We start from the raw sequence: 24,737 nt of genomic DNA, 5'->3' as shown, positions 1-24,737 counted from the left end.
GAAATGGCTTTTTACAGTCTCTGAATCCGTTCCTTCTGAGAAAAGGCTGTTTTTACCTCTGGAGATGAATCATCCAGCAGGGGCAGCCTGATGCAGAGAACACAAGCCAGGTGTCCAGGCCTGGTCACTATCTCAGTGCATTGCTGGCTGTAGGGGGCAGTCTTCTGCTGGAGAGCATCGGACAGACCACCGAGTCCAATCCTCCCGCTTTGTCTTTGCTTGTTCCTACAGCCACTGTCCCCTGGTTGTAACGGGGACGTGCCCTCCTGGCCATAATGGTCCGTCATCAGGAGCCAAAGAAGACAACAAGGCCTCTCGGAGGAGAGTTTCCAAAAAGTAGGGAACCTCCACAGACTCTGGGCTTCAGTGAGTGGCTTGCCCTTAGAAGTCTCATGGCCACACAGGATCCACAAGGGAATCCATTTGGAGACCACTTCTCCTTCGGGACTCTGCTCCCATGGGACCGCTTCCATTGCTAGGCTTCCAGGGCACGGGCCGGCTTGTAACTGGCAGACCCCAATAGGCATTTTCTTAAGGACATTGGCACTGGGACATCCACCAGTCTAATAGGGAAGGTATTATCCAGTGCTGTTGATTATATTTCCGGATATGCCTGCTGCCTTTCCTGCTTACAGAGTTGCTATGTCCCTTCTTCTTCTTCTTGTACCCTTTGCTATTACTGCCGTTACTTCACTCTGCTGGTTGTTTGGAGGTTTGTTTTTTTCTCGACAGAACTCAGAGATACAGGGTAGGAGATGGGATCGGTTGTGTGCGCCCTCATCCTGACAGGCACATATGCACTGGCATCGAGGAGGACTATGGGTTGACTTGTCATGAGAGGAACAGAATCATGAGGAGAAGAGTCGTACGATCCATTTTTTTCATCAGATTCTATTCCGACTCCATCCCTCTCGAAAGAAACAACAAATCCAAGAAAGTTTGCAGAAAAAGGTTTACTGACCAAAAGAATAAAACACTGAATAAATAGAAAGCATCCCCAACTCCCCTGAATCACACAGGGACGGTACACCTACTAGTATACAAAGAGAACCCACTTAAGGTAGAAATAGAAATAAATAAATAAATAAATAAATAAATAAATAAATAAATAAATAAATCAACGAATCAGCAGTCAGTAGAGAGATGGGCACGGTTATCTGAAAGTAAGCGGTGTTTGTCGACTTGACTTCATGGCGCTGCCCCGTCCTGAACACTTTCGACACCCCGATTGCCTTCGTGTCACCGTGATGGCAGACGTGAGCTTCTCTGAGGTGGCAGGACACGTGCAAGTGTGCTCTGATCAGTTAGGGAATGTCATTTCCGTGCGGACCTGGGCGCGTCTCATTTCCTCCTCCTGATTCTTTCTTGCAAGATTGTCGAGGAGAAGAAGGATCTCCCGATTTCTGCTCGGACCATCTCCCAGGCACACGGGCTGTGGTTCTTGTCTTGCAGGTAGAGGGAGATCCTCTGGAAGTAGGTCCTCAGGGTGGAGTCGTCATGCGTGAGGGGGGTCTCGGCCAGCCCCACTTCCTGCAGGGGACAGGCCTCCAGGTCATCCAGCTGCTCCGAGAGCCCCGAGCACAGTTCCTCCAGGAGAGTCATGTTCCAAGGAGCAGAGGACGTGTCCGTGCAGAAGAGGTGGAAGACCTTCTGGGTCATCACGTGGACCACAGAGAGGGCCTGCGCCTCCTGGAGCCGCTGGCCATCAAACAGCTCCTTGGGGAAGGCAAAGTCATTGGTGTAGTGGTCACAAGAGCCGGCGGAGAGTCTCCTCATCTGTCCCAGGAGCGTCAGGACCCTCCAGTTGCGCAGGCCGTGGGTGTCGGGCAGGTCGCAAGCCAGACTGCACAGGGAGTGGCAGCTGAGCAGCACCAGGGCCACCGAGAAGGAGCAGGGCACGGCCATCGGGGATCCTGCAGGGGCTGTGGGCCTGGCTGTGCTGGGCAAGTGTGGGAACCGCGGCTCCAGCTTCTCTGAGCATCTTCCCTCGTGTGTGGGGCTTAAGTAGGCCACAGACGCGTTTTCCATTTCTGAACGTCTCCCTCACTTTCTACTTCTCTTTTTGCTTTCCTTTATGATGCACTTTCGACTGGCTCTAGAGCACTGTTTCCCAACTACATGGGCGGCGTGCTTGTCATGACTGCCCTTGCCTCCAGAGTCTTCTGGATTGGCTTTTCACGCATCATCCAGAAAAGTTCGGAACCCGGATGCGCTGTCTCTAGAGTACAGTGTATGTCCCATGCTCCTATCTGAACTGTGTACACACACAACCCCGTGTCGGTTGACCCGTCTCATGTGAAGGCGAAGCAGGGTTAAGGATGTCTAACGCTGGTAAGCATGAAGGCCAATTGTTAGGCTTCCGACGTGGAATGGGATGGCCAACGTTGTAGAGTGACCTATCGAGTACTGAGAGGTACGTGATTTCTGATACGGAAAGCACATATGCAGGTGAATCATGTCTACAAGGACAAGAGAATGAACGCAGAGTCTCTCACAAGTTAGGACGATGCCAAACTGCTGATAGGAATCGAACAGTTGAATTACTTCCCTGACATGTGTTTCTCCTGTAAGGCCATTTCATGTTGCCTCGGCTGACAAAGTGATCTCTTGCCTCCCCTGCGACTCCGTACTCATCAAGGTGTTTTCAAAACTCCTTTTGTTGTGTTTCGCACTGTGTACAGTTACTGATGCGTTGACTGTCTTTCGTAACGTCAAACGATCATGTAGAATCCCTTTGTTCTGAAATGCTGAGAGCCCACATCACCTCCAGGCTCACACGGGAGCCACATCCACAAAGCGCCAAAGGTAGCTCCCAAGTCAGCCAGGGCCACCTCACCCAGTGACGTTGAGATCCAGGAACGGATGGAGAGAAAGTCCTCTGCTCACAGGGTTCTGTCATTCCTAGGTGTGTCGCCCTCCTCTGCACACATTTCAGGGCTCTTCCATTAATTCAATGGCCATGCTTCTTGTGTGGTACTCAAGAAAGCCCAAGGAGAGACAACGAACAGGAAGGAAGAAGCTTTGGCTGGGGCCCTCGCAGACTGAGCTTTGGAGAGCCTACAGACCACTGGACTACCTAAGACTAGTTCACAGAGCTCAGAATCTTGGAAGCCTTGTCACAGGGATTCCCTCTGGTGGCTGAAGGTTCATTTTCAGGGACTCTATGCAGATACAGACCACGGATGTTGGGAAAGTCTATCTCGCATTTATTTTTCTGTGCAGCTAACTACTCGTAGAAGACATCTTGATTTTTAGAGAAAGAGAGTGAGAGAGAGAGTGAAAGCAATATATAGAGCAGCATGAGGGATCCCTGGGTGGCGCAGCGATTTGGCGCCTGCCTTTGGCTCAGGGCGCGATCCTGGAGACCCGGGATCGAGTCCCACGTCAGGCTCCCGGTGCATGGAGCCTGCTTCTCCCTCTGCCTATGTCTCTGCCTCTCTCTCTCTCTCTCCCTGTGTGACTATCATAAATAAATAAAAATTAAAAAAAAATAGAGCAGCATGAGCAGGGGAGGAGAGGGAGTAGCAGTCACGCAACTGAGAAGGAGCCCGAAGACAGGCTCATCCAAGGACCCTGGGATTGGCGATCTAGCCAAAGACAGATGCCTCATGGAACGAGCCACCCAGGTGCCCCAGGGACAAGGAATCCTCTGCAGTCTCTGCACTTGTGGGGAGCCTGATGTGGGGTTCCATCCAACCACCCTGAGATGAGGCACTCAGCTGAAACCAAGATCTGCCTGCTTACCGACCTTGCCAACCACATTGCCTACCTCGCTGCTCTTTGGAACACTGTATTTTCCAGAGGGGGGGGGAGAGAGAGAGGAGAGAGAGAGAGAGAGACAGAGAGAGAGAGAGACAGAGATATGCTGAGGAAATGGCTTTTTACAGTCTCTGAATCCGTTCCTTCTGAGAAAAGGCTGTTTTTACCTCTGGAGATGAATCATCCAGCAGGGGCAGCCTGATGCAGAGAACACAAGCCAGGTGTCCAGGCCTGGTCACTATCTCAGTGCATTGCTGGCTGTAGGGGGCAGTCTTCTGCTGGAGAGCATCGGACAGACCACCGAGTCCAATCCTCCCGCTTTGTCTTTGCTTGTTCCTACAGCCACTGTCCCCTGGTTGTAACGGGGACGTGCCCTCCTGGCCATAATGGTCCGTCATCAGGAGCCAAAGAAGACAACAAGGCCTCTCGGAGGAGAGTTTCCAAAAAGTAGGGAACCTCCACAGACTCTGGGCTTCAGTGAGTGGCTTGCCCTTAGAAGTCTCATGGCCACACAGGATCCACAAGGGAATCCATTTGGAGACCACTTCTCCTTCGGGACTCTGCTCCCATGGGACCGCTTCCATTGCTAGGCTTCCAGGGCACGGGCCGGCTTGTAACTGGCAGACCCCAATAGGCATTTTCTTAAGGACATTGGCACTGGGACATCCACCAGTCTAATAGGGAAGGTATTATCCAGTGCTGTTGATTATATTTCCGGATATGCCTGCTGCCTTTCCTGCTTACAGAGTTGCTATGTCCCTTCTTCTTCTTCTTGTACCCTTTGCTATTACTGCCGTTACTTCACTCTGCTGGTTGTTTGGAGGTTTGTTTTTTTCTCGACAGAACACAGAGATACAGGGTAGGAGATGGGATCGGTTGTGTGCGCCCTCATCCTGACAGGCACATATGCACTGGCATCGAGGAGGACTATGGGTTGACTTCTCATGAGAGGAACAGAATCATGAGGAGAAGAGTCGTACGATCCATTTTTTTCATCAGATTCTATTCCGACTCCATCCCTCTCGAAAGAAACAACAAATCCAAGAAAGTTTGCAGAAAAAGGTTTAATGACCAAAAGAATAAAACACTGAATAAATAGAAAGCATCCCCACTCCCCCTGAATCACACAGGGACGGTACACCTACTAGTATACAAAGAGAACCCACTTAAGGTAGAAATAGAAATAAATAAATGAATAAATAAATAAATAAATAAATAAATAAATAAATAAATCAACGAATCAGCAGTCAGTAGAGAGATGGGCACGGTTATCTGAAAGTAAGCGGTGTTTGTCGACTTGACTTCATGGCGCTGCCCCGTCCTGAACACTTTCGACACCCCGATTGCCTTCGTGTCACCGTGATGGCAGACGTGAGCTTCTCTGAGGTGGCAGGACACGTGCAAGTGTGCTCTGATCAGTTAGGGAATGTCATTTCCGTGCGGACCTGGGCGCGTCTCATTTCCTCCTCCTGATTCTTTCTTGCAAGATTGTCGAGGAGAAGAAGGATCTCCCGATTTCTGCTCGGACCATCTCCCAGGCACACGGGCTGTGGTTCTTGTCTTGCAGGTAGAGGGAGATCCTCTGGAAGTAGGTCCTCAGGGTGGAGTCGTCATGCGTGAGGGGGGTCTCGGCCAGCCCCACTTCCTGCAGGGGACAGGCCTCCAGGTCATCCAGCTGCTCCGAGAGCCCCGAGCACAGTTCCTCCAGGAGAGTCATGTTCCAAGGAGCAGAGGACGTGTCCGTGCAGAAGAGGTGGAAGACCTTCTGGGTCATCACGTGGACCACAGAGAGGGCCTGCGCCTCCTGGAGCCGCTGGCCATCAAACAGCTCCTTGGGGAAGGCAAAGTCATTGGTGTAGTGGTCACAAGAGCCGGCGGAGAGTCTCCTCATCTGTCCCAGGAGCGTCAGGACCCTCCAGTTGCGCAGGCCGTGGGTGTCGGGCAGGTCGCAAGCCAGACTGCACAGGGAGTGGCAGCTGAGCAGCACCAGGGCCACCGAGAAGGAGCAGGGCACGGCCATCGGGGATCCTGCAGGGGCTGTGGGCCTGGCTGTGCTGGGCAAGTGTGGGAACCGCGGCTCCAGCTTCTCTGAGCATCTTCCCTCGTGTGTGGGGCTTAAGTAGGCCACAGACGCGTTTTCCATTTCTGAACGTCTCCCTCACTTTCTACTTCTCTTTTTGCTTTCCTTTATGATGCACTTTCGACTGGCTCTAGAGCACTGTTTCCCAACTACATGGGCGGCGTGCTTGTCATGACTGCCCTTGCCTCCAGAGTCTTCTGGATTGGCTTTTCACGCATCATCCAGAAAAGTTCGGAACCCGGATGCGCTGTCTCTAGAGTACAGTGTATGTCCCATGCTCCTATCTGAACTGTGTACACACACAACCCCGTGTCGGTTGACCCGTCTCATGTGAAGGCGAAGCAGGGTTAAGGATGTCTAACGCTGGTAAGCATGAAGGCCAATTGTTAGGCTTCCGACGTGGAATGGGATGGCCAACGTTGTAGAGTGACCTATCGAGTACTGAGAGGTACGTGATTTCTGATACGGAAAGCACATATGCAGGTGAATCATGTCTACAAGGACAAGAGAATGAACGCAGAGTCTCTCACAAGTTAGGACGATGCCAAACTGCTGATAGGAATCGAACAGTTGAATTACTTCCCTGACATGTGTTTCTCCTGTAAGGCCATTTCATGTTGCCTCGGCTGACAAAGTGATCTCTTGCCTCCCCTGCGACTCCGTACTCATCAAGGTGTTTTCAAAACTCCTTTTGTTGTGTTTCGCACTGTGTACAGTTACTGATGCGTTGACTGTCTTTCGTAACGTCAAACGATCATGTAGAATCCCTTTGTTCTGAAATGCTGAGAGCCCACATCACCTCCAGGCTCACACGGGAGCCACATCCACAAAGCGCCAAAGGTAGCTCCCAAGTCAGCCAGGGCCACCTCACCCAGTGACGTTGAGATCCAGGAACGGATGGAGAGAAAGTCCTCTGCTCACAGGGGCCTGTCATTCCTAGGTGTGTCGCCCTCCTCTGCACACATTTCAGGGCTCTTCCATTAATTCAATGGCCATGCTTCTTGTGTGGTACTCAAGAAAGCCCAAGGAGAGACAACGAACAGGAAGGAAGAAGCTTTGGCTGGGGCCCTCGCAGACTGAGCTTTGGAGAGCCTACAGACCACTGGACTACCTAAGACTAGTTCACAGAGCTCAGAATCTTGGAAGCCTTGTCACAGGGATTCCCTCTGGTGGCTGAAGGTTCATTTTCAGGGACTCTATGCAGATACAGACCACGGATGTTGGGAAAGTCTATCTCGCATTTATTTTTCTGTGCAGCTAACTACTCGTAGAAGACATCTTGATTTTTAGAGAAAGAGAGTGAGAGAGAGAGTGAAAGCAATATATAGAGCAGCATGAGGGATCCCTGGGTGGCGCAGCGATTTGGCGCCTGCCTTTGGCTCAGGGCGCGATCCTGGAGACCCGGGATCGAGTCCCACGTCAGGCTCCCGGTGCATGGAGCCTGCTTCTCCCTCTGCCTATGTCTCTGCCTCTCTCTCTCTCTCTCCCTGTGTGACTATCATAAATAAATAAAAATTAAAAAAAAATAGAGCAGCATGAGCAGGGGAGGAGAGGGAGTAGCAGTCACGCAACTGAGAAGGAGCCCGAAGACAGGCTCATCCAAGGACCCTGGGATTGGCGATCTAGCCAAAGACAGATGCCTCATGGAACGAGCCACCCAGGTGCCCCAGGGACAAGGAATCCTCTGCAGTCTCTGCACTTGTGGGGAGCCTGATGTGGGGTTCCATCCAACCACCCTGAGATGAGGCACTCAGCTGAAACCAAGATCTGCCTGCTTACCGACCTTGCCAACCACATTGCCTACCTCGCTGCTCTTTGGAACACTGTATTTTCCAGAGGGGGGGGAGAGAGAGAGAGGAGAGAGAGAGAGAGAGACAGAGAGAGAGAGAGACAGAGATATGCTGAGGAAATGGCTTTTTACAGTCTCTGAATCCGTTCCTTCTGAGAAAAGGCTGTTTTTACCTCTGGAGATGAATCATCCAGCAGGGGCAGCCTGATGCAGAGAACACAAGCCAGGTGTCCAGGCCTGGTCACTATCTCAGTGCATTGCTGGCTGTAGGGGGCAGTCTTCTGCTGGAGAGCATCGGACAGACCACCGAGTCCAATCCTCCCGCTTTGTCTTTGCTTGTTCCTACAGCCACTGTCCCCTGGTTGTAACGGGGACGTGCCCTCCTGGCCATAATGGTCCGTCATCAGGAGCCAAAGAAGACAACAAGGCCTCTCGGAGGAGAGTTTCCAAGAAGTAGGGAACCTCCACAGACTCTGGGCTTCAGTGAGTGGCTTGCCCTTAGAAGTCTCATGGCCACACAGGATCCACAAGGGAATCCATTTGGAGACCACTTCTCCTTCGGGACTCTGCTCCCATGGGACCGCTTCCATTGCTAGGCTTCCAGGGCACGGGCCGGCTTGTAACTGGCAGACCCCAATAGGCATTTTCTTAAGGACATTGGCACTGGGACATCCACCAGTCTAATAGGGAAGGTATTATCCAGTGCTGTTGATTATATTTCCGGATATGCCTGCTGCCTTTCCTGCTTACAGAGTTGCTATGTCCCTTCTTCTTCTTCTTGTACCCTTTGCTATTACTGCCGTTACTTCACTCTGCTGGTTGTTTGGAGGTTTGTTTTTTTCTCGACAGAACACAGAGATACAGGGTAGGAGATGGGATCGGTTGTGTGCGCCCTCATCCTGACAGGCACATATGCACTGGCATCGAGGAGGACTATGGGTTGACTTCTCATGAGAGGAACAGAATCATGAGGAGAAGAGTCGTACGATCCATTTTTTTCATCAGATTCTATTCCGACTCCATCCCTCTCGAAAGAAACAACAAATCCAAGAAAGTTTGCAGAAAAAGGTTTAATGACCAAAAGAATAAAACACTGAATAAATAGAAAGCATCCCCACTCCCCCTGAATCACACAGGGACGGTACACCTACTAGTATACAAAGAGAACCCACTTAAGGTAGAAATAGAAATAAATAAATGAATAAATAAATAAATAAATAAATAAATAAATAAATAAATCAACGAATCAGCAGTCAGTAGAGAGATGGGCACGGTTATCTGAAAGTAAGCGGTGTTTGTCGACTTGACTTCATGGCGCTGCCCCGTCCTGAACACTTTCGACACCCCGATTGCCTTCGTGTCACCGTGATGGCAGACGTGAGCTTCTCTGAGGTGGCAGGACACGTGCAAGTGTGCTCTGATCAGTTAGGGAATGTCATTTCCGTGCGGACCTGGGCGCGTCTCATTTCCTCCTCCTGATTCTTTCTTGCAAGATTGTCGAGGAGAAGAAGGATCTCCCGATTTCTGCTCGGACCATCTCCCAGGCACACGGGCTGTGGTTCTTGTCTTGCAGGTAGAGGGAGATCCTCTGGAAGTAGGTCCTCAGGGTGGAGTCGTCATGCGTGAGGGGGGTCTCGGCCAGCCCCACTTCCTGCAGGGGACAGGCCTCCAGGTCATCCAGCTGCTCCGAGAGCCCCGAGCACAGTTCCTCCAGGAGAGTCATGTTCCAAGGAGCAGAGGACGTGTCCGTGCAGAAGAGGTGGAAGACCTTCTGGGTCATCACGTGGACCACAGAGAGGGCCTGCGCCTCCTGGAGCCGCTGGCCATCAAACAGCTCCTTGGGGAAGGCAAAGTCATTGGTGTAGTGGTCACAAGAGCCGGCGGAGAGTCTCCTCATCTGTCCCAGGAGCGTCAGGACCCTCCAGTTGCGCAGGCCGTGGGTGTCGGGCAGGTCGCAAGCCAGACTGCACAGGGAGTGGCAGCTGAGCAGCACCAGGGCCACCGAGAAGGAGCAGGGCACGGCCATCGGGGATCCTGCAGGGGCTGTGGGCCTGGCTGTGCTGGGCAAGTGTGGGAACCGCGGCTCCAGCTTCTCTGAGCATCTTCCCTCGTGTGTGGGGCTTAAGTAGGCCACAGACGCGTTTTCCATTTCTGAACGTCTCCCTCACTTTCTACTTCTCTTTTTGCTTTCCTTTATGATGCACTTTCGACTGGCTCTAGAGCACTGTTTCCCAACTACATGGGCGGCGTGCTTGTCATGACTGCCCTTGCCTCCAGAGTCTTCTGGATTGGCTTTTCACGCATCATCCAGAAAAGTTCGGAACCCGGATGCGCTGTCTCTAGAGTACAGTGTATGTCCCATGCTCCTATCTGAACTGTGTACACACACAACCCCGTGTCGGTTGACCCGTCTCATGTGAAGGCGAAGCAGGGTTAAGGATGTCTAACGCTGGTAAGCATGAAGGCCAATTGTTAGGCTTCCGACGTGGAATGGGATGGCCAACGTTGTAGAGTGACCTATCGAGTACTGAGAGGTACGTGATTTCTGATACGGAAAGCACATATGCAGGTGAATCATGTCTACAAAGACGAGAGAATGAACGCAGAGTCTCTCACAAGTTAGGACGATGCCAAACTGCTGATAGGAATCGAACAGTTGAATTACTTCCCTGACATGTGTTTCTCCTGTAAGGCCATTTCATGTTGCCTCGGCTGACAAAGTGATCTCTTGCCTCCCCTGCGACTCCGTACTCATCAAGGTGTTTTCAAAACTCCTTTTGTTGTGTTTCGCACTGTGTACAGTTACTGATGCGTTGACTGTCTTTCGTAACGTCAAACGATCATGTAGAATCCCTTTGTTCTGAAATGCTGAGAGCCCACATCACCTCCAGGCTCACACGGGAGCCACATCCACAAAGCGCCAAAGGTAGCTCCCAAGTCAGCCAGGGCCACCTCACCCAGTGACGTTGAGATCCAGGAACGGATGGAGAGAAAGTCCTCTGCTCACAGGGGCCTGTCATTCCTAGGTGTGTCGCCCTCCTCTGCACACATTTCAGGGCTCTTCCATTAATTCAATGGCCATGCTTCTTGTGTGGTACTCAAGAAAGCCCAAGGAGAGACAACGAACAGGAAGGAAGAAGCTTTGGCTGGGGCCCTCGCAGACTGAGCTTTGGAGAGCCTACAGACCACTGGACTACCTAAGACTAGTTCACAGAGCTCAGAATCTTGGAAGCCTTGTCACAGGGATTCCCTCTGGTGGCTGAAGGTTCATTTTCAGGGACTCTATGCAGATACAGACCACGGATGTTGGGAAAGTCTATCTCGCATTTATTTTTCTGTGCAGCTAACTACTCGTAGAAGACATCTTGATTTTTAGAGAAAGAGAGTGAGAGAGAGAGTGAAAGCAATATATAGAGCAGCATGAGGGATCCCTGGGTGGCGCAGCGATTTGGCGCCTGCCTTTGGCTCAGGGCGCGATCCTGGAGACCCGGGATCGAGTCCCACGTCAGGCTCCCGGTGCATGGAGCCTGCTTCTCCCTCTGCCTATGTCTCTGCCTCTCTCTCTCTCTCTCCCTGTGTGACTATCATAAATAAATAAAAATTAAAAAAAAATAGAGCAGCATGAGCAGGGGAGGAGAGGGAGTAGCAGTCACGCAACTGAGAAGGAGCCCGAAGACAGGCTCATCCAAGGACCCTGGGATTGGCGATCTAGCCAAAGACAGATGCCTCATGGAACGAGCCACCCAGGTGCCCCAGGGACAAGGAATCCTCTGCAGTCTCTGCACTTGTGGGGAGCCTGATGTGGGGTTCCATCCAACCACCCTGAGATGAGGCACTCAGCTGAAACCAAGATCTGCCTGCTTACCGACCTTGCCAACCACATTGCCTACCTCGCTGCTCTTTGGAACACTGTATTTTCCAGAGGGGGGGAGAGAGAGAGAGGAGAGAGAGAGAGAGAGAGACAGAGAGAGAGAGAGACAGAGATATGCTGAGGAAATGGCTTTTTACAGTCTCTGAATCCGTTCCTTCTGAGAAAAGGCTGTTTTTACCTCTGGAGATGAATCATCCAGCAGGGGCAGCCTGATGCAGAGAACACAAGCCAGGTGTCCAGGCCTGGTCACTATCTCAGTGCATTGCTGGCTGTAGGGGGCAGTCTTCTGCTGGAGAGCATCGGACAGACCACCGAGTCCAATCCTCCCGCTTTGTCTTTGCTTGTTCCTACAGCCACTGTCCCCTGGTTGTAACGGGGACGTGCCCTCCTGGCCATAATGGTCCGTCATCAGGAGCCAAAGAAGACAACAAGGCCTCTCGGAGGAGAGTTTCCAAAAGTAGGGAACCTCCACAGACTCTGGGCTTCAGTGAGTGGCTTGCCCTTAGAAGTCTCATGGCCACACAGGATCCACAAGGGAATCCATTTGGAGACCACTTCTCCTTCGGGACTCTGCTCCCATGGGACCGCTTCCATTGCTAGGCTTCCAGGGCACGGGCCGGCTTGTAACTGGCAGACCCCAATAGGCATTTTCTTAAGGACATTGGCACTGGGACATCCACCAGTCTAATAGGGAAGGTATTATCCAGTGCTGTTGATTATATTTCCGGATATGCCTGCTGCCTTTCCTGCTTACAGAGTTGCTATGTCCCTTCTTCTTCTTCTTGTACCCTTTGCTATTACTGCCGTTACTTCACTCTGCTGGTTGTTTGGAGGTTTGTTTTTTTCTCGACAGAACACAGAGATACAGGGTAGGAGATGGGATCGGTTGTGTGCGCCCTCATCCTGACAGGCACATATGCACTGGCATCGAGGAGGACTATGGGTTGACTTCTCATGAGAGGAACAGAATCATGAGGAGAAGAGTCGTACGATCCATTTTTTTCATCAGATTCTATTCCGACTCCATCCCTCTCGAAAGAAACAACAAATCCAAGAAAGTTTGCAGAAAAAGGTTTAATGACCAAAAGAATAAAACACTGAATAAATAGAAAGCATCCCCACTCCCCCTGAATCACACAGGGACGGTACACCTACTAGTATACAAAGAGAACCCACTTAAGGTAGAAATAGAAATAAATAAATGAATAAATAAATAAATAAATAAATAAATAAATAAATAAATAAATCAACGAATCAGCAGTCAGTAGAGAGATGGGCACGGTTATCTGAAAGTAAGCGGTGTTTGTCGACTTGACTTCATGGCGCTGCCCCGTCCTGAACACTTTCGACACCCCGATTGCCTTCGTGTCACCGTGATGGCAGACGTGAGCTTCTCTGAGGTGGCAGGACACGTGCAAGTGTGCTCTGATCAGTTAGGGAATGTCATTTCCGTGCGGACCTGGGCGCGTCTCATTTCCTCCTCCTGATTCTTTCTTGCAAGATTGTCGAGGAGAAGAAGGATCTCCCGATTTCTGCTCGGACCATCTCCCAGGCACACGGGCTGTGGTTCTTGTCTTGCAGGTAGAGGGAGATCCTCTGGAAGTAGGTCCTCAGGGTGGAGTCGTCATGCGTGAGGGGGGTCTCGGCCAGCCCCACTTCCTGCAGGGGACAGGCCTCCAGGTCATCCAGCTGCTCCGAGAGCCCCGAGCACAGTTCCTCCAGGAGAGTCATGTTCCAAGGAGCAGAGGACGTGTCCGTGCAGAAGAGGTGGAAGACCTTCTGGGTCATCACGTGGACCACAGAGAGGGCCTGCGCCTCCTGGAGCCGCTGGCCATCAAACAGCTCCTTGGGGAAGGCAAAGTCATTGGTGTAGTGGTCACAAGAGCCGGCGGAGAGTCTCCTCATCTGTCCCAGGAGCGTCAGGACCCTCCAGTTGCGCAGGCCGTGGGTGTCGGGCAGGTCGCAAGCCAGACTGCACAGGGAGTGGCAGCTGAGCAGCACCAGGGCCACCGAGAAGGAGCAGGGCACGGCCATCGGGGATCCTGCAGGGGCTGTGGGCCTGGCTGTGCTGGGCAAGTGTGGGAACCGCGGCTCCAGCTTCTCTGAGCATCTTCCCTCGTGTGTGGGGCTTAAGTAGGCCACAGACGCGTTTTCCATTTCTGAACGTCTCCCTCACTTTCTACTTCTCTTTTTGCTTTCCTTTATGATGCACTTTCGACTGGCTCTAGAGCACTGTTTCCCAACTACATGGGCGGCGTGCTTGTCATGACTGCCCTTGCCTCCAGAGTCTTCTGGATTGGCTTTTCACGCATCATCCAGAAAAGTTCGGAACCCGGATGCGCTGTCTCTAGAGTACAGTGTATGTCCCATGCTCCTATCTGAACTGTGTACACACACAACCCCGTGTCGGTTGACCCGTCTCATGTGAAGGCGAAGCAGGGTTAAGGATGTCTAACGCTGGTAAGCATGAAGGCCAATTGTTAGGCTTCCGACGTGGAATGGGATGGCCAACGTTGTAGAGTGACCTATCGAGTACTGAGAGGTACGTGATTTCTGATACGGAAAGCACATATGCAGGTGAATCATGTCTACAAGGACAAGAGAATGAACGCAGAGTCTCTCACAAGTTAGGACGATGCCAAACTGCTGATAGGAATCGAACAGTTGAATTACTTCCCTGACATGTGTTTCTCCTGTAAGGCCATTTCATGTTGCCTCGGCTGACAAAGTGATCTCTTGCCTCCCCTGCGACTCCGTACTCATCAAGGTGTTTTCAAAACTCCTTTTGTTGTGTTTCGCACTGTGTACAGTTACTGATGCGTTGACTGTCTTTCGTAACGTCAAACGATCATGTAGAATCCCTTTGTTCTGAAATGCTGAGAGCCCACATCACCTCCAGGCTCACACGGGAGCCACATCCACAAAGCGCCAAAGGTAGCTCCCAAGTCAGCCAGGGCCACCTCACCCAGTGACGTTGAGATCCAGGAACGGATGGAGAGAAAGTCCTCTGCTCACAGGGGCCTGTCATTCCTAGGTGTGTCGCCCTCCTCTGCACACATTTCAGGGCTCTTCCATTAATTCAATGGCCATGCTTCTTGTGTGGTACTCAAGAAAGCCCAAGGAGAGACAACGAACAGGAAGGAAGAAGCTTTGGCTGGGGCCCTCGCAGACTGAGCTTTGGAGAGCCTACAGACCACTGGACTACCTAAGACTAGTTCACAGAGCTCAGAATCTTGGAAGCCTTGTCACAGGGATTCCCTCTGGTGGCTGAAGGTTCATTTTCAGGGACTCTATGCAGATACAGACCACGGATGTTGGGAAAGTCTATCTCGCATTTATTTTTCTGTGCAGCTAACTACTCGTAGAAGACATCTTGATTTTTAGAGAAAGAGAGTGAGAGAGAGAGTGAAAGCAATATATAGAGCAGCATGAGGGATCCCTGGGTGGCGCAGCGATTTGGCGCCTGCCTTTGGCTCAGGGCGCGATCCTGGAGACCCGGGATCGAGTCCCACGTCAGGCTCCCGGTGCATGGAGCCTGCTTCTCCCTCTGCCTATGTCTCTGCCTCTCTCTCTCTCTCTCCCTGTGTGACTATCATAAATAAATAAAAATTAAAAAAAAATAGAGCAGCATGAGCAGGGGAGGAGAGGGAGTAGCAGTCACGCAACTGAGAAGGAGCCCGAAGACAGGCTCATCCAAGGACCCTGGGATTGGCGATCTAGCCAAAGACAGATGCCTCATGGAACGAGCCACCCAGGTGCCCCAGGGACAAGGAATCCTCTGCAGTCTCTGCACTTGTGGGGAGCCTGATGTGGGGTTCCATCCAACCACCCTGAGATGAGGCACTCAGCTGAAACCAAGATCTGCCTGCTTACCGACCTTGCCAACCACATTGCCTACCTCGCTGCTCTTTGGAACACTGTATTTTCCAGAGGGGGGGAGAGAGAGAGAGGAGAGAGAGAGAGAGAGAGACAGAGAGAGAGAGAGACAGAGATATGCTGAGGAAATGGCTTTTTACAGTCTCTGAATCCGTTCCTTCTGAGAAAAGGCTGTTTTTACCTCTGGAGATGAATCATCCAGCAGGGGCAGCCTGATGCAGAGAACACAAGCCAGGTGTCCAGGCCTGGTCACTATCTCAGTGCATTGCTGGCTGTAGGGGGCAGTCTTCTGCTGGAGAGCATCGGACAGACCACCGAGTCCAATCCTCCCGCTTTGTCTTTGCTTGTTCCTACAGCCACTGTCCCCTGGTTGTAACGGGGACGTGCCCTCCTGGCCATAATGGTCCGTCATCAGGAGCCAAAGAAGACAACAAGGCCTCTCGGAGGAGAGTTTCCAAGAAGTAGGGAACCTCCACAGACTCTGGGCTTCAGTGAGTGGCTTGCCCTTAGAAGTCTCATGGCCACACAGGATCCACAAGGGAATCCATTTGGAGACCACTTCTCCTTCGGGACTCTGCTCCCATGGGACCGCTTCCATTGCTAGGCTTCCAGGGCACGGGCCGGCTTGTAACTGGCAGACCCCAATAGGCATTTTCTTAAGGACATTGGCACTGGGACATCCACCAGTCTAATAGGGAAGGTATTATCCAGTGCTGTTGATTATATTTCCGGATATGCCTGCTGCCTTTCCTGCTTACAGAGTTGCTATGTCCCTTCTTCTTCTTCTTGTACCCTTTGCTATTACTGCCGTTACTTCACTCTGCTGGTTGTTTGGAGGTTTGTTTTTTTCTCGACAGAACACAGAGATACAGGGTAGGAGATGGGATCGGTTGTGTGCGCCCTCATCCTGACAGGCACATATGCACTGGCATCGAGGAGGACTATGGGTTGACTTCTCATGAGAGGAACAGAATCATGAGGAGAAGAGTCGTACGATCCATTTTTTTCATCAGATTCTATTCCGACTCCATCCCTCTCGAAAGAAACAACAAATCCAAGAAAGTTTGCAGAAAAAGGTTTACTGACCAAAAGAATAAAACACTGAATAAATAGAAAGCATCCCCAACTCCCCCTGAATCACACAGGGACGGTACACCTACTAGTATACAAAGAGAACCCACTTAAGGTAGAAATAGAAATAAATAAATAAATAAATAAATAAATAAATAAATAAATAAATAAATCAACGAATCAGCAGTCAGTAGAGAGATGGGCACGGTTATCTGAAAGTAAGCGGTGTTTGTCGACTTGACTTCATGGCGCTGCCCCGTCCTGAACACTTTCGACACCCCGATTGCCTTCGTGTCACCGTGATGGCAGACGTGAGCTTCTCTGAGGTGGCAGGACACGTGCAAGTGTGCTCTGATCAGTTAGGGAATGTCATTTCCGTGCGGACCTGGGCGCGTCTCATTTCCTCCTCCTGATTCTTTCTTGCAAGATTGTCGAGGAGAAGAAGGATCTCCCGATTTCTGCTCGGACCATCTCCCAGGCACACGGGCTGTGGTTCTTGTCTTGCAGGTAGAGGGAGATCCTCTGGAAGTAGGTCCTCAGGGTGGAGTCGTCATGCGTGAGGGGGGTCTCGGCCAGCCCCACTTCCTGCAGGGGACAGGCCTCCAGGTCATCCAGCTGCTCCGAGAGCCCCGAGCACAGTTCCTCCAGGAGAGTCATGTTCCAAGGAGCAGAGGACGTGTCCGTGCAGAAGAGGTGGAAGACCTTCTGGGTCATCACGTGGACCACAGAGAGGGCCTGCGCCTCCTGGAGCCGCTGGCCATCAAACAGCTCCTTGGGGAAGGCAAAGTCATTGGTGTAGTGGTCACAAGAGCCGGCGGAGAGTCTCCTCATCTGTCCCAGGAGCGTCAGGACCCTCCAGTTGCGCAGGCCGTGGGTGTCGGGCAGGTCGCAAGCCAGACTGCACAGGGAGTGGCAGCTGAGCAGCACCAGGGCCACCGAGAAGGAGCAGGGCACGGCCATCGGGGATCCTGCAGGGGCTGTGGGCCTGGCTGTGCTGGGCAAGTGTGGGAACCGCGGCTCCAGCTTCTCTGAGCATCTTCCCTCGTGTGTGGGGCTTAAGTAGGCCACAGACGCGTTTTCCATTTCTGAACGTCTCCCTCACTTTCTACTTCTCTTTTTGCTTTCCTTTATGATGCACTTTCGACTGGCTCTAGAGCACTGTTTCCCAACTACATGGGCGGCGTGCTTGTCATGACTGCCCTTGCCTCCAGAGTCTTCTGGATTGGCTTTTCACGCATCATCCAGAAAAGTTCGGAACCCGGATGCGCTGTCTCTAGAGTACAGTGTATGTCCCATGCTCCTATCTGAACTGTGTACACACACAACCCCGTGTCGGTTGACCCGTCTCATGTGAAGGCGAAGCAGGGTTAAGGATGTCTAACGCTGGTAAGCATGAAGGCCAATTGTTAGGCTTCCGACGTGGAATGGGATGGCCAACGTTGTAGAGTGACCTATCGAGTACTGAGAGGTACGTGATTTCTGATACGGAAAGCACATATGCAGGTGAATCATGTCTACAAGGACAAGAGAATGAACGCAGAGTCTCTCACAAGTTAGGACGATGCCAAACTGCTGATAGGAATCGAACAGTTGAATTACTTCCCTGACATGTGTTTCTCCTGTAAGGCCATTTCATGTTGCCTCGGCTGACAAAGTGATCTCTTGCCTCCCCTGCGACTCCGTACTCATCAAGGTGTTTTCAAAACTCCTTTTGTTGTGTTTCGCACTGTGTACAGTTACTGATGCGTTGACTGTCTTTCGTAACGTCAAACGATCATGTAGAATCCCTTTGTTCTGAAATGCTGAGAGCCCACATCACCTCCAGGCTCACACGGGAGCCACATCCACAAAGCGCCAAAGGTAGCTCCCAAGTCAGCCAGGGCCACCTCACCCAGTGACGTTGAGATCCAGGAACGGATGGAGAGAAAGTCCTCTGCTCACAGGGGCCTGTCATTCCTAGGTGTGTCGCCCTCCTCTGCACACATTTCAGGGCTCTTCCATTAATTCAATGGCCATGCTTCTTGTGTGGTACTCAAGAAAGCCCAAGGAGAGACAACGAACAGGAAGGAAGAAGCTTTGGCTGGGGCCCTCGCAGACTGAGCTTTGGAGAGCCTACAGACCACTGGACTACCTAAGACTAGTTCACAGAGCTCAGAATCTTGGAAGCCTTGTCACAGGGATTCCCTCTGGTGGCTGAAGGTTCATTTTCAGGGACTCTATGCAGATACAGACCACGGATGTTGGGAAAGTCTATCTCGCATTTATTTTTCTGTGCAGCTAACTACTCGTAGAAGACATCTTGATTTTTAGAGAAAGAGAGTGAGAGAGAGAGTGAAAGCAATATATAGAGCAGCATGAGGGATCCCTGGGTGGCGCAGCGATTTGGCGCCTGCCTTTGGCTCAGGGCGCGATCCTGGAGACCCGGGATCGAGTCCCACGTCAGGCTCCCGGTGCATGGAGCCTGCTTCTCCCTCTGCCTATGTCTCTGCCTCTCTCTCTCTCTCTCCCTGTGTGACTATCATAAATAAATAAAAATTAAAAAAAAATAGAGCAGCATGAGCAGGGGAGGAGAGGGAGTAGCAGTCACGCAACTGAGAAGGAGCCCGAAGACAGGCTCATCCAAGGACCCTGGGATTGGCGATCTAGCCAAAGACAGATGCCTCATGGAACGAGCCACCCAGGTGCCCCAGGGACAAGGAATCCTCTGCAGTCTCTGCACTTGTGGGGAGCCTGATGTGGGGTTCCATCCAACCACCCTGAGATGAGGCACTCAGCTGAAACCAAGATCTGCCTGCTTACCGACCTTGCCAACCACATTGCCTACCTCGCTGCTCTTTGGAACACTGTATTTTCCAGAGGGGGGGAGAGAGAGAGAGGAGAGAGAGAGAGAGAGAGACAGAGAGAGAGAGAGACAGAGATATGCTGAGGAAATGGCTTTTTACACTCTCTGAATCCGTTCCTTCTGAGAAAAGGCTGTTTTTACCTCTGGAGATGAATCATCCAGCAGGGGCAGCCTGATGCAGAGAACACAAGCCAGGTGTCCAGGCCTGGTCCACTATCTCAGTGCATTGCTGGCTGTAGGGGGCAGTCTTCTGCTGGAGAGCATCGGACAGACCACCGAGTCCAATCCTCCCGCTTTGTCTTTGCTTGTTCCTACAGCCACTGTCCCCTGGTTGTAACGGGGACGTGCCCTCCTGGCCATAATGGTCCGTCATCAGGAGCCAAAGAAGACAACAAGGCCTCTCGGAGGAGAGTTTCCAAGAAGTAGGGAACCTCCACAGACTCTGGGCTTCAGTGAGTGGCTTGCCCTTAGAAGTCTCATGGCCACACAGGATCCACAAGGGAATCCATTTGGAGACCACTTCTCCTTCGGGACTCTGCTCCCATGGGACCGCTTCCATTGCTAGGCTTCCAGGGCACGGGCCGGCTGTAACTGGCAGACCCCAATAGGCATTTTCTTAAGGACATTGGCACTGGGACATCCACCAGTCTAATAGGGAAGGTATTATCCAGTGCTGTTGATTATATTTCCGGATATGCCTGCTGCCTTTCCTGCTTACAGAGTTGCTATGTCCCTTCTTCTTCTTCTTTTACCCTTTGCTATTACTGCCGTTTACTTCACTCTGCTGGTTGTTTGGAGGTTTGTTTTTTTCTCGACAGAACTCAGAGATACAGGGTAGGAGATGGGATCGGTTGTGTGCGCCCTCATCCTGACAGGCACATATGCACTGGCATCGAGGAGGACTATGGGTTGACTTCTCATGAGAGGAACAGAATCATGAGGAGAAGAGTCGTACGATCCATTTTTTTCATCAGATTCTATTCCGACTCCATCCCTCTCGAAAGAAACAACAAATCCAAGAAAGTTTGCAGAAAAAGGTTTAATGACCAAAAGAATAAAACACTGAATAAATAGAAAGCATCCCCACTCCCCCTGAATCACACAGGGACGGTACACCTACTAGTATACAAAGAGAACCCACTTAAGGTAGAAATAGAAATAAATAAATGAAATAAATAAATAAATAAATAAATAAATAAATAAATAAATAAATAAATAAATCAACGAATCAGCAGTCAGTAGAGAGATGGGCACGGTTATCTGAAAGTAAGCGGTGTTTGTCGACTTGACTTCATGGCGCTGCCCCGTCCTGAACACTTTCGACACCCCGATTGCCTTCGTGTCACACCGTGATGGCAGACGTGAGCTTCTCTGAGGTGGCAGGACACGTGCAAGTGTGCTCTGATCAGTCAGTAGGGAATGTCATTTCCGTGCGGACCTGGGCGCGTCTCATTTCCTCCTCCTGATTCTTTCTTGCAAGATTGTCGAGGAGAAGAAGGATCTCCCGATTTCTGCTCGGACCATCTCCCAGGCACACGGGCTGTGGTTCTTGTCTTGCAGGTAGAGGGAGATCCTCTGGAAGTAGGTCCTCAGGGTGGAGTCGTCATGCGTGAGGGGGGTCTCGGCCAGCCCCACTTCCTGCAGGGGACAGGCCTCCAGGTCATCCAGCTGCTCCGAGAGCCCCGAGCACAGTTCCTCCAGGAGAGTCATGTTCCAAGGAGCAGAGGACGTGTCCGTGCAGAAGAGGTGGAAGACCTTCTGGGTCATCACGTGGACCACACAGAGAGGGCCTGCGCCTCCTGGAGCCGCTGGCCATCAAACAGCTCCTTGGGGAAGGCAAAGTCATTGGTGTAGTGGTCACAAGAGCCGGCGGAGAGTCTCCTCATCTGTCCCAGGAGCGTCAGGACCCTCCAGTTGCGCAGGCCGTGGGTGTCGGGCAGGTCGCAAGCCAGACTGCACAGGGAGTGGCAGCTGAGCAGCACCAGGGCCACCGAGAAGGAGCAGGGCACGGCCATCGGGGATCCTGCAGGGGCTGTGGGCCTGGCTGTGCTGGGCAAGTGTGGGAACCGCGGCTCCAGCTCTCTCTGAGCATCTTCCCTCGTGTGTGGGGCTTAAGTAGGCCACAGACGCGTTTTCCATTTCTGAACGTCTCCCTCACTTTCTACTTCTCTTTTTGCTTTCCTTTATGATGCACTTTCGACTGGCTCTAGAGCACTGTTTCCCAACTACATGGGCGGCGTGCTTGTCATGACTGCCCTTGCCTCCAGAGTCTTCTGGATTGGCTTTTCACGCATCATCCAGAAAAGTTCGGAACCCGGATGCGCTGTCTCTAGAGTACAGTGTATGTCCCATGCTCCTATCTGAACTGTGTACACACACAACCCCGTGTCGGTTGACCCGTCTCATGTGAAGGCGAAGCAGGGTTAAGGATGTCTAACGCTGGTAAGCATGAAGGCCAATTGTTAGGCTTCCGACGTGGAATGGGATGGCCAACGTTGTAGAGTGACCTATCGAGTACTGAGAGGTACGTGATTTCTGATACGGAAAGCACATATGCAGGTGAATCATGTCTACAAAGACAAGAGAATGAACGCAGAGTCTCTCACAAGTTAGGACGATGCCAAACTGCTGATAGGAATCGAACAGTTGAATTACTTCCCTGACATGTGTTTCTCCTGTAAGGCCATTTCATGTTGCCTCGGCTGACAAAGTGATCTCTTGCCTCCCCTGCGACTCCGTACTCATCAAGGTGTTTTCAAAACTCCCTTTGTTGTGTGTTTCGCACTGTGTACAGTTACTGATGCGTTGACTGTCTTTCGTAACGTCAAACGATCATGTAGAATCCCTTTGTTCTGAAATGCTGAGAGCCCACATCACCTCCAGGCTCACACGGGAGCCACATCCACAAAGTACTCCATGGGTGAGTTTTGGAGATCCACAAACCATTATTATATTGAGGACTAGGTTACAGCCCTTCGAATCTCTTTTTATAGCCTTGGAGGCCTTGTATAACTTCTCTCGGGGGAGATACTGATTTTCAGGGATACTATGCATGTCGACAATGTGGGTATATATGAACAGTCTTGCGATCTTGTACTCAGTTAGCTGTGAAGCTAACTGCTCTTTTGGAAAGCTTTTTTTTTTTTTTTTTTTTTTTTTTTTTTTTACGATAGGCACACAGTGAGACAGAGAGGGAGGTAGAGACACAGGCAGATGGAGAAGCAGGCTCCACCGGGAGCCCGACGTGGGATTCAATCCCAGGTCTCCAGGATCGCACCCTGGGCCAAAGGCAGGTGCCAAACCACTGCGCCACCCAGGGATCCCCTTTAGGAAAGCTTAAATGAAAACATTTTTTTATTTAAAAAATTTTTTTAAAGTTTGTTTTCCAGGGACACCTGGTGGCTGAATGGGTCCATCTTACAGGCTTCATTTAGGAGCAGGTCTTCACCTCCTGGAGCCCTGCCAGGAAATCTTTGTGGAGCTCCACACTCACCAGGAAGTCTGGTGGAAGATTCTCACCCAACTGTCCCTCTCCTCAAGGCCACGTGCTTTCTCTATGTCTGTGAAATAAAAAATGTTATCATAAAAAGTACATTTTCTCTTTTTTAACTGACCTTCGATTTGCCAACATATAAAAGTATAATTTCCAAAAATGATATACAAGGTAGGGATAGTGACTTATTACACTATCAGATTCAGGTAACAGAGTCAGTTTCTTTCTAGGTAAGAGCAGTTTATTTGTTTTGGGGATTTGTTTGTTTGTTTTTTCTCCAGAGAAAAATCATCCAGCAGGGAGAAGCTGATGCAGAGAACACAAACAAGCAAGTTCTCCAGACTTGGTCGCTGTCTTAGTCCATCTCTGGCTGTCGGAGGCAATCTTCCAATGAAAATAATTGGACAGGCCACGGAATAATATGATCCAACTTTCTATTTCCTTTTTGCTACAACCACTATTCCAGCATTGTAACAGGGACGTTCCCTCATGTCCAAAATAGTCAGTAAGAAAAAAAAGAAGAGAAAACGGCCTCTTCTAGGAGAGTTTCCAAAAATGAAGAAGTTTCACATAAGTCTTGGTTTCAGTTAGTAGCTTTGTACTTGGAAGCAAAACTGTTAGTAAAAAAAAAAAGAAAAAAAAGAAAAAAAAACCCACAAAGAACCAAAAACTTTTAAGAGTTTTTTTATTCATGAGAGGCAGAGAGAGAGAGAGGCAGAGACATAGGCAGAGGGAGAAGCAGGTTCCCTGTGGGGAGCCCGATGCGGGACTCAATCCCAGGACCCCAGGATCACAACCTGAGCCAAAGGCAGATACTTAACCACTGAGCCACCCAGCGGTCCCCCTCCCCTTTTAAAAAATATTTTATTTTTTAATTTATTCATGAGAAACACACAGAGAGAGTCAGAGACATAGACAGATGGAGAACTGACACGTCTTTAACAAAATCACTATCCTCAAGTACTTTTCCATAAAAAATTGGACTGTATATTCTGGAAATGACAAAAACGCCCTCAAACTTAGACCTTAAAAAATTATATCATAAAACCTTTTCAGAAAGCAGATCATGTTCTCTCTAAACATGTTTTTGTAAAATCATTCTGAACAATACATTCTTTTTTTTTTTTTTTTAAAGATCTTATTTGTTCATGAGAGACACACAGAGAGAGGCAGAGACACAGGCAGAGGGAGAAGCAGGCTCCATGCAGGGAGCCCCATGCGGGACCCAATCTCTGGACCCCAGGATCATGCCCTGAGCCGAAGGCAGACGCTCAACCACTGAGCCACCCAGGCGTCCCTGAACAATACATTCTTTTAAAAGTCTGTGATTTTGGTTCAGATATTTCTTATCTAATGCTCAGGCCCAGCGGCTGTGTTAGTTGCCCTCCTGATAGAGATGGATGCTCTGGAAACCCTTCCCGACAACCAGTCCCGAGCACAGGCAGGCCCGACCGGCTTCTTTCCTGGGCTCCAGGGGCTCCGGGCTGCGATCAAGGCTGGAGAGGAGGTGCTGGAGGGCGGCCTTGCTCCCCCCAGCCTGGCTGCGCTCTGCACCCAAGAGGCTGAGGATGTGCTGCAGCAGCTGCAGGTGCAAACGGGTGCTTCGGGTCCTCTGGATTCGGGGTATTCCCTAGGCCCCAAGAGGCTCTGAAGTAGGTGCGCCCCGGGGCGCGCGTGCGGGCGCGTTCGGCTGAGCGGTGGGCCTGAGGGTGTGCGCGCCTCGGGCGGGGCTCCGGCTCCCAGGCAGGGGTCCCGCGGGGGAGCCCCAGGGCGGCAGCAGCAGCCCCCTCCTGCCGCCCAGGGATGGGGCCCCGCAGGCCGGCGGTGGTTGTCCCGGCGGCCGCGGGGGCGCGGGGGGCCGTCTCCGGCCGCTGTGTGGGGCCCAGGCTGCGAGCCACCCGGGCTGCCCCCTGTTCACTAATCTTAAAAACAACTGCGAAATTGCCAAGTAGTTGA

The 24,737-nt window shown here is 51.2% G+C and overlaps 6 protein-coding genes across 6 annotated transcripts; all 6 read right to left on the bottom strand.

Moving 5' to 3' along the window:
• Positions 1 to 1,341: 1,341 nt before the first annotated feature.
• LOC129494493 (interferon alpha-1/2) lies at positions 1,342 to 1,905 on the bottom strand. The gene has a single exon (XM_055301378.1). It carries the CDS (start codon positions 1,903 to 1,905, stop codon positions 1,342 to 1,344), a length of 564 nt encoding a protein of 187 aa, XP_055157353.1.
• A 3,310-nt stretch (positions 1,906 to 5,215) lies between these two features.
• Positions 5,216 to 5,779, bottom strand: LOC129494497 (interferon alpha-1/2). The gene has a single exon (XM_055301383.1). It carries the CDS (start codon positions 5,777 to 5,779, stop codon positions 5,216 to 5,218), a length of 564 nt encoding a protein of 187 aa, XP_055157358.1.
• A 3,311-nt stretch (positions 5,780 to 9,090) lies between these two features.
• On the bottom strand, positions 9,091 to 9,654 carry LOC129494498 (interferon alpha-1/2). The gene has a single exon (XM_055301384.1). The coding sequence runs from the start codon at positions 9,652 to 9,654 to the stop codon at positions 9,091 to 9,093; it is 564 nt and encodes a 187-aa protein (XP_055157359.1).
• A 3,315-nt stretch (positions 9,655 to 12,969) lies between these two features.
• On the bottom strand, positions 12,970 to 13,533 carry LOC129494499 (interferon alpha-1/2). The gene has a single exon (XM_055301385.1). The coding sequence runs from the start codon at positions 13,531 to 13,533 to the stop codon at positions 12,970 to 12,972; it is 564 nt and encodes a 187-aa protein (XP_055157360.1).
• A 3,307-nt stretch (positions 13,534 to 16,840) lies between these two features.
• LOC129495282 (interferon alpha-1/2) lies at positions 16,841 to 17,491 on the bottom strand. Its single transcript, XM_055302785.1, has one exon. It carries the CDS (start codon positions 17,404 to 17,406, stop codon positions 16,843 to 16,845), a length of 564 nt encoding a protein of 187 aa, XP_055158760.1. The 5' UTR covers positions 17,407 to 17,491; the 3' UTR covers positions 16,841 to 16,842.
• A 3,246-nt stretch (positions 17,492 to 20,737) lies between these two features.
• On the bottom strand, positions 20,738 to 21,303 carry LOC129495280 (interferon alpha-1/2-like). The gene is given in 2 exon segments (XM_055302783.1): positions 20,738 to 21,067; positions 21,070 to 21,303. Coding segments are annotated over 2 exon segments (564 nt in total).
• Positions 21,304 to 24,737: the final 3,434 nt, after the last annotated feature.

This window comes from Nyctereutes procyonoides, unplaced genomic scaffold (genome assembly GCF_905146905.1).
Source record: "Nyctereutes procyonoides isolate TBG_1078 unplaced genomic scaffold, NYPRO_anot_genome, whole genome shotgun sequence".
NCBI classification, from domain to species: Eukaryota; Metazoa; Chordata; class Mammalia; order Carnivora; family Canidae; genus Nyctereutes; species Nyctereutes procyonoides.
This window is presented reverse-complemented; position numbering and strand designations above follow the sequence as displayed.

What these genes read in the sequence shown, in the direction of transcription:
- LOC129494498 (XM_055301384.1), bottom strand. Translation starts at nt 9,654, where the DNA reads ATGGCCGTGCCCTGCTCCTTCTCGGTGGCCCTGGTGCTGCTCAGCTGC.
- LOC129494499 (XM_055301385.1), bottom strand. Translation starts at nt 13,533, where the DNA reads ATGGCCGTGCCCTGCTCCTTCTCGGTGGCCCTGGTGCTGCTCAGCTGC.
- LOC129494497 (XM_055301383.1), bottom strand. Translation starts at nt 5,779, where the DNA reads ATGGCCGTGCCCTGCTCCTTCTCGGTGGCCCTGGTGCTGCTCAGCTGC.
- LOC129495282 (XM_055302785.1), bottom strand. Translation starts at nt 17,406, where the DNA reads ATGGCCGTGCCCTGCTCCTTCTCGGTGGCCCTGGTGCTGCTCAGCTGC.
- LOC129494493 (XM_055301378.1), bottom strand. Translation starts at nt 1,905, where the DNA reads ATGGCCGTGCCCTGCTCCTTCTCGGTGGCCCTGGTGCTGCTCAGCTGC.